The 7707-nt window shown below is 56.5% G+C and overlaps 1 protein-coding gene across 1 annotated transcript in view; it reads right to left on the reverse strand.

Annotated features, from left to right (window-relative positions):
- The window catches only part of LOC308530664 (uncharacterized protein), a gene marked incomplete at both ends in the record, with an annotated part of 46131 nt that extends 39298 nt beyond the window's left edge, over positions 1 to 6833 (reverse strand). Inside the window, 5 exons of the mRNA XM_081107360.1 lie at positions 2585 to 2729; positions 3392 to 3528; positions 3649 to 3902; positions 5984 to 6155; positions 6794 to 6833. Of these exons, the coding sequence (XP_080963486.1) occupies positions 2585 to 2729; positions 3392 to 3528; positions 3649 to 3902; positions 5984 to 6155; positions 6794 to 6833 (748 nt within the window). The remainder of the gene's footprint in view (positions 1 to 2584; positions 2730 to 3391; positions 3529 to 3648; positions 3903 to 5983; positions 6156 to 6793) is intronic.
- Positions 6834 to 7707: the final 874 nt, after the last annotated feature.

Here is a 7707-nt window from a genome sequence, read left to right on the forward strand (position 1 = left end):
TGCCCCTTCAGTTGGTATCAACCTACCATTGCAAAGTCACTTGACACTGAGTCAGAAAAATATATGCTCAGCCCGGCCAGCGTGGCTCAGTGGTTGAGCATCGACCTATGAACCAGGAGGTCACAGTTTGATTCCCGATCAGGGCACATGCCCGGGTTGTGGGCTTGGTCCCCAGTAGGGGCACGTGCAGGAGGCAGCCGATCAATGATTTTCTCTCATCATTGATGTTTCCATCTCTCTCTCCCTCTCCTTTTCTCTCTAAAATCGATAAAAAAATATATATATTTTTAAAAAGATACTCAGAAGCCCACTATCACCAGGTGTAATGTAGTAGACATAAATAACATCAAAGAATGAATGTTGGTAAACATAATTAGGAATGGATTCGTTTTGAGTGTTTTTTTAAAGACACCCTTTCAGTTTTATTTATTTCATTTTTTTAATCCTCACCTGAGAACAGGCTTAGAGAGAGGAAAGGAGAGAGAGAGAAACATCTATTAGTTATCTTTTGTACATGTCCCTGGGGGGCGAACCCACAAGCCAGGGATGTGCCCTGATTGGGAGTCGAATTGGCAACTTTTCGGTGCCCAGGACAACGCTCAACCAACCGAGCCACTCCGGCCGGACTGGATTTTGTTTTAAATATACCTTCGTTTAATTGTAAGTTTATGCAATTTAATTTTTAACAATGGCTGTGTTTAGCAACCCGCTCTCAAAATTCCTGAAAATTTGCCAATGGGCTCTTCTGGGCTAGTTATGAGCTGGCTCTGGCACACACTGGGCCTGCTGCCCAGCCCACGTTTATTGACCTTCTTGCTTACCCGGACTCTCTACCTTACTTTTAAATTAAGTTTCTCGTTTCTTGTCTGTCTTCTCCTGCTAGGAGGTAAGCTCTGTGAGAAGAAGCATTTAGGTTTGTCTGACTTATTCACAGCTCCACCTTCTAGCATACAGGAGGTGCCTAATCAGTAGATCAATGCCTGGCACACATAGGTGCCTAGTCAGTAGATCAATGCCTGGTACACAGTAGGTGCCTAGTCAGTAGATCAATGCCTGGTACACAGTAGGTGCCTAGTCAGTAGATCAATGCCTGGTACACAGTAGGTGCCTAATCAGTAGATCAATGCCTGGTACACAGTAGGTGCCTAATCAGTAGATCAATGCCTGGTACACAGTAGGTGCCTAATCAGTAGATCAGTGCCTGGTACACAGTTGGTGCCTAATCAGTAGACCAGTGCCTGGTACACAGTAGGTGCCTAGTCAGTAGATCAATGCCTGGTACACAGTAGGTGCCTAATCAGTAGATCAATGCCTGGTACACAGTAGGTGCCTAGTCAGTAGATCAGTGCCTGGTACACAGTTGGTGCCTAATCAGTAGACCAGTGCCTGGTACACAGTAGGGGCACACTAAATAGAATAATGTCTGGCGCATAGTAGGTGCCCCCCAAAATAGCTGTCGATGAATGAAAGTAAGAAAGAAGATGAAATTCATAACGCGATGGTTTCCTGTAAGTTAGAAGCAGCAGTGCACTGGCATCTGAGGCCATCTGCGTCGGTGCCGCTGGGGAGGGAGGAGACCTAGGCCAGGATGACAGGTGGAAATACACCAGTACAGCTGCTGAGAGCCGGGCCCTGCCAGGACTTGAACTTCAAAGTGTGATTAACTCGACTCTCTTCACCTGAGATCTGATTAGGAAAAAGACTGCTCATTTGCATAGGGTTTTCCAGGAAACACAGTACGTCTTTGCCCTCCCTGCCCTGGCCCTCAGCAGTCCCCGCTCACAGGACCCAGCCCAGAGGCCAGGGAGGGTCGGTCCTGCTCAGGGTGACACTGCAGCGCTGGGGGTGGGGGGCTCCTTCTTCACACCATCCCAGTGGAGGGGGATGTGGTAGACCCCCAGGGGACACCCAGGGACCACAGGTGACCCATTCAGCCCGTCAGACACGGCCTCGCTGTGCACAGGGGAGCTGCTGTGTGCATCTATGTTGGATGAATTGCATGAACGAATGAACGGAATCTAGGATTATTCCATTTTTATTATTATTCGTCTGGTTTACAGAGACGCTAAGCGTTTTGAAAACTGTCTTCTTCGGAATATGCTGCCAAGTTTGGTGCCTTCATGCTCTCGCCTCTGTGTCTAAGGGTGATGATGCTATGGGGGTGGGGAGAGAACATCTGAGGGATCCTCTGGGAGAGGGAAGTTCTGAGCCAGGGGTTAGGACCAGGATGCTGGGGGCCTGAACTCCCAATAAATAGAATAATGCCTGGGTCTGAGGGAGGAGGGGCTGGGGGCCGGGACTCCTGGGGCTGAGGGAGGAGGGAGCTGGGGGCCTGGACTCCTGGGTCTGAGGGAGGAGGGAGCTGGGGGCCTGGACTCCTGGGGCTGAGGGAGGAGGGGCTGGGGGCCTGGACTCCTGGGTCTGAGGGAGGAGGGAGCTGGGGGCCTGGACTCCTGGGGCTGAGGGAGGAGGGCTGGGGGCCTGGACTCCTGGGGCTGGGAGAGGAGCCACTGGTCTTGAATGGAGAGAGCAGGTCTGGGCAGCAGGTGGGCATCCGTATTCCCTCACACTGGCGATCACGCGCTCAGAATGGTTTGCTGGATCCAGTCGTAGTACTCGCAGAGGTTGGTGTAGACTCCGGGGTAGCCAGGCAGGGCACAGCGCTCCATCCCCCAGGACACCAGGCCCTGGAGTTTCCCGTTGCACACCAGGGGTCCTCCGGAGTCTCCCTGAGGGGGACAGACCCCAATGGAGACACCCGTGAGCGGATGGACAGAGCCATGTGCATAGAGAAGCCAAAAGGCGGAGATGGGGAGGCACATGGCTGGTACCTGGGAGGGTGGGGGGTGGGGGGTGGGGTGGAAAGACTGCAGACATCAGCCCCAGGGTTGGGCCCCTTCCTTCCCTCTTTCGTCCCTGCTGTCTCGGGGCCTCACGGAGCCCCCCTTCGTCTTAGCTGTGTCTCTAGAAAACTGTATGTGGCTCATCACACACACCCCCCTCTCCCCCTGACTCTGGAGCCATCTCCCGGGGATGGAGTAAGATGCCCGGAGGCCCGAGCACAGATTCCCAGGTGCACAGTCAGGACAAGGACAGCAGCGATCAGAGCCCCGTGCAGGCACCGCTCGGCGCTCTTTCCACGGACCATCTCGTCTGATCCGCCAACTGCTCTGAGCGGCGCTGCCTCCGCTGGACAGAGGAGGACACCCAGGCGCAGAGGGATTAGGTCCATGCCCACAGCTCACAGCTGGGCGGCCGCCCGGCGATTCCAATCGCTCAAGGCCTTGGATGCTCCTGAGGTCCTTTTGCATTGAAGTCCCGGCCCCCGAGCCCCGCCCCCCTACCCCCGTCCCCCCAACTTCCTCGGGCTCTCACCCTGGGCCTCACCTACCTGACAAGAGTCCTTCCCGCCTTCCGGGATTCCCGCGCAGACCATGCCGGCGGTGATGGCACCGGGGTAGGCCTGCTGACATTGCTGACGAGAGGTGATGCTGATGTTTACGCACTGCAGAGCGTTGGGGTACCTGGCTGGGGAGGCACTGAGTGGTCAGGAACTTGGGGTCTACCTTCCACCAGGCACCCTGGAATGTGGGGACCCACCGCCCCCAGCCCCCAGCTCGCTCCTTTCCAGGGGGCAGGAGTCCTCACCGATGGGGCTGGACGTGGTGCCCCAGCCGGACACGTGGCAGGGTGTCTGTGGGCTGGCGCAGGTCCTGGCCACAGCGATGGGCCTCACCGCGCTTCCCATCCGAGCCGGCCGCTCCAGCCGCAGCAGCATCAGGTCGTTGTCGTGGGTCCGGGGGTTGTACTGGGGATGTGGCACCTGGCGGGCCACGCGCAGCACCTGCTGGGTGGGCTCCCGCCTCTTCAGGTTGTGCTTGCCCAGCGCGACCCGAAGGATCCTGGCCCAGGACCCGCGAGAGGAGCGCTGCTCACGATCGGACCCGGGGACCCCGCCCCACGCGCCAGCCCTGCTCCCTCTGCCTGGGGACTGGGCATTTGCTGGGTATCCTTTCTCTGCCCAGGCCCGTCCGCCCCCTCCTCCTCCCCTGAGCTGTGCTCTGGCTTCTGGCTGGGGGAGGTAAGGCGATGGGTGGGAGTTCTTGGCCGGGGCCAGGTTCTCCGCTCTGTGGTCTACGCCAGACTCGGGGCTACGGCTCCAGGCTCTAAATCTGAATCGATATTCTGGAATAGGCTCCAGGGAGCCTCCCTCCCCGTTCTCGCCTGGCCTCTGGGTTCCCGACCTTTGGAATTGTGGACTCTAAGCTGGGACTGGGGTTCTAGATGGAGTGTGGGTTGTGGCACCCGTTCTAGACACTGGTCGGGCAGGCTGAGGGGTCTGTTTTGAGCTCTGCAGGATGGCTTGCATCTGGGTTCTAGATGTTGATTTGAGTTTTCAGTTTTGGGGCAGGGGGAGGATGCTGTACGGACTGATAGATTAAGACCCGAGCTGTGGCCCTGGCTGGTTTGGCTCAGTGGATAGAGCATGGGCCTGTGGACTGAAGGGTCCTGGGTTCAATTCCAGTCGAGGGCACATGCCCGGGTTGTGGGCTCGATCCCCAGTAGGGGGACATGCGGGAGGCAGCCGATCAATGATTCTCTCTCATCATTGATGTGTCTATCTCTCTCTCCTTCTCCCTTCCTCTCTGAAATCAATTTAAAAAAAAAATACCCAAGCTGTAGATTTTGGACGTTGATATGAGCTCTAGTTTCTAGGTTGAGTTTTGGTTCTTGCTTCAGCTCTGGCTTTGGACAGTGGGTGGAGCTTTGCGCTGCCGTTGGGCTTAGGGTTCTAAACATCGGTCTGAGGTCTTGATTCTGGGCTGGGCTGTTCACGTCGAATCACTGGTTTGTCTGGGCTCTTGGTTCTTGACTGTGGTCTGAGCCCTTGGCCTCCCGTTGGGCTCTGGGTTCTAGAATGAGCTCCCGGACCCACGTGTCTAGACGCTGGTTTGCATTCTGGGCTGAGTTCTGCCCTCTAGGTTCTAAAGCAGTGGTTCTCAACCTTCCTAACGCCGCGACCCTTTCATCCAGCTCCTCATGTTGTGGTGACCCCCAATTTCATTGTTACATATTGAACATAATGAAAGCATAGTGATTCATCACAAAAACAATATGCAATTATATATGTGTTTTCCGATGGTCTTAGGCGACCCCTGTGAAAGGGTCGCTCGACCCCCAAAGGAGGTCGCGACCCACAGGTTGAGAACCACTGTTCTAAAGGGAACTTCCGTTTATGGCATTGGACCTGGTTGGTAGGCGGTTGGACGGAGAGCTCTCATTGGAGGCCTGGGTGCTAGGTTTAGGTGCAGAAGCTTAGAGGGGTGATGAGTTCTGCGTGGGGCTTCGGATGACCGTCTGAATTCTGGGATCTAGACACTGGATTGGGGTCTGGGTTCTAGGCTGCTCAACGAGGAGCTGTAGACTCTGGGCTACTAAACATTGGATCTAGAATGGGCTCCCGGCCCTGCTTCTACCCTACTCTCTGAGCTGTATGTCCCAGCTCTACGTGGGGGTCCGAATTTATGGCTGGATTGCAGGTCCTGAACCAGGCTCTGGATTCTACCTAGGCAGTGTTCTGTCTGAGAGGGGGCCCTGGGTTCCTAAAGGTAGATTGTGCCCCAAATTCAACCAACCCATGTAGAATGGGCTCCTAATCTTGGTCTCTATGTGGGCCCCGGCCTCCGTAGGGATCTTGAGGTTACGCAGTCAGTTCTAGGTTCTGTGGGGGGCCTCCAAGCTGGCGTATGGGGGGGGGGGTTCTAAACTCTCCATCTGTTCTCAGAATCTAAACCGAGTTCAAGGTGCGTGGCTGGATTCCATACGGGGAGCTGTGTCTGTGGTTCTAGGCTCTTGTCTAGACCCCAAACCTGGACCCAGCTGCTCCGTTGGGCTCTGCACAGGGGTCCAGGGTTCTTGGCTGAGCTCTGGGCCTCCAAACTGGAGGCCACTTGGCATAAGCATAGGGGAGGGCGCCACTCACGGGCGGGAGCAGTGGGCGGCGGTGATGGCCCAGTGTTCTGACAGCAGGACCCCTCCGCAATGCAAGCGACGGGTGAGGCCGGCCAGCAGGGCTGCCTGCCATGGCTGGGAGTGCTGGATGCAGGAGTAGCCACCGATTATTTTGTTCTCATCCTCTTGGCTCTGGGCCCCGGCTAGGAACAGGCAGGGGTTGGGTGGGAAGAGCAGGTGAGCACATGCCCTCCAGTGCCCAGCAGTCGAGGATCTCCAGGACCCAACCTCCCCACTTTCTTTGCTTAACCCTTGACCCACCGCCTCGGTCAGCCCCACCCACAGGGCCTCCATGTCTGCTCCAACGCAATAGGGAGCTTACTGACCCCCTCCCCGTGATCTCACCCAGGGCCTTGCTATGTCTCCTGCCCTCAACGGCATTCTCCCACAGACACTTTCGATCTCAATAAGCCCCTCAGTCCTCCCCTAGAACATTCAATGAGCTCCCTGTCCCATCCCCAAACTCCCCACTCCATGTGGCCCCCCGGGTCCCACGATCTCTCCCCACACCCACTTCATTCTCTACACCACATCCCTGCCACCCCATCATCACCCCCACCAGCATTTGGGAGCACCCTATGCCCTAAAACTGCGATGTCACCACAAGTCAGCTCTCAGGCCCGGCTCCAGCCCATCCCTCAGCCTTGATTTCCAAACTACAGCCCCCCTCTCCCCGCCTCACCAGGTCACCCATGAGCATCCTGGCCCCCAGGACCCTTTGCCCCTCCTTTCTCAGCATCTCCGGAGCACCTCCTACCCTGGACCCCACGGCTTATCTTACCTAGAGCCCAGATCTGAAGTGCGGTCAGCAGGAGGAGCATTCTGGGGACCGGGGGTTTGGGTTCTGGCAAAAAACCAGAGAGAAAGTGAGAGAGAAGGAGGCTGCGTCAGGCCCAGAGGCCGAGGGCCAGAGACAGCGAGAGCCTCTCACACGGAGACCAAGACCCTTAGAGACATGGATCCCGGGTCCTTGGCGACTTGAAGGGAGGATGCTGACCAAGGAGCACGTCCGGTCTTGATGTCTTCCTGGGAGGAGGAAGTGGGGATGGTGTCTCACCTCCCAGTCATTCTGTAGATCCCTTTTATCCCTGGTCTGGGCAGTTGGCCCTGCCCAGCTTCCCCCCTCCCCTCCTCCCTCCCGCCCTTCTCCTAACATTTTATTAATTGCTTAGTTCCCATTCCAAGACTCCCAGGTACCATCTCCTCCCTCCCTCTCTGGCCAGAAAAGCAGCCACAATTGCTCATGTGAACCTGCCCGCCCCATAAAGGTGTTAGGATCTGGAAGGGATCCAGGGAAGGGACCCCAGGGCAGGGCGGATGGGGTGAGGGTGGAGGGGCTCTGAGGAAGGCGCTGGGAGGGGCTGCGAGAGGGAGGGACAGAGGCTGGAAATGTACCTGAAGGTGGAGAGACAGGGGAAAGAGCTAAGACAAATACAGGCCCAGAGAGAAGTGGGAGAGGCAGAGCTGAGAGGGACGGGGACAGGGGAGGCAGATGGACAGAGACAAGACGGGGTGGGAGGCACAGAGAGAGATGCGGGGAGGGGTCGGAGTGGAAAAGCTGAGCGAGAAGCAGAGAGAACAGGGAAGAAGGTGCAGAGAGTATGGGAAGGGACACAAAGAGAGAGAGAAAAGAGGGGTCCCCCTTCCCCCCAAACACACAGGTGCTGAATGAGAGCAGCGATGATAGAGGGAGAT

Source organism: Myotis nattereri (assembly GCF_964212035.1).
Source record: "Myotis nattereri genome assembly, chromosome: 15".
NCBI lineage: Eukaryota > Metazoa > Chordata > Mammalia > Chiroptera > Vespertilionidae > Myotis > Myotis nattereri.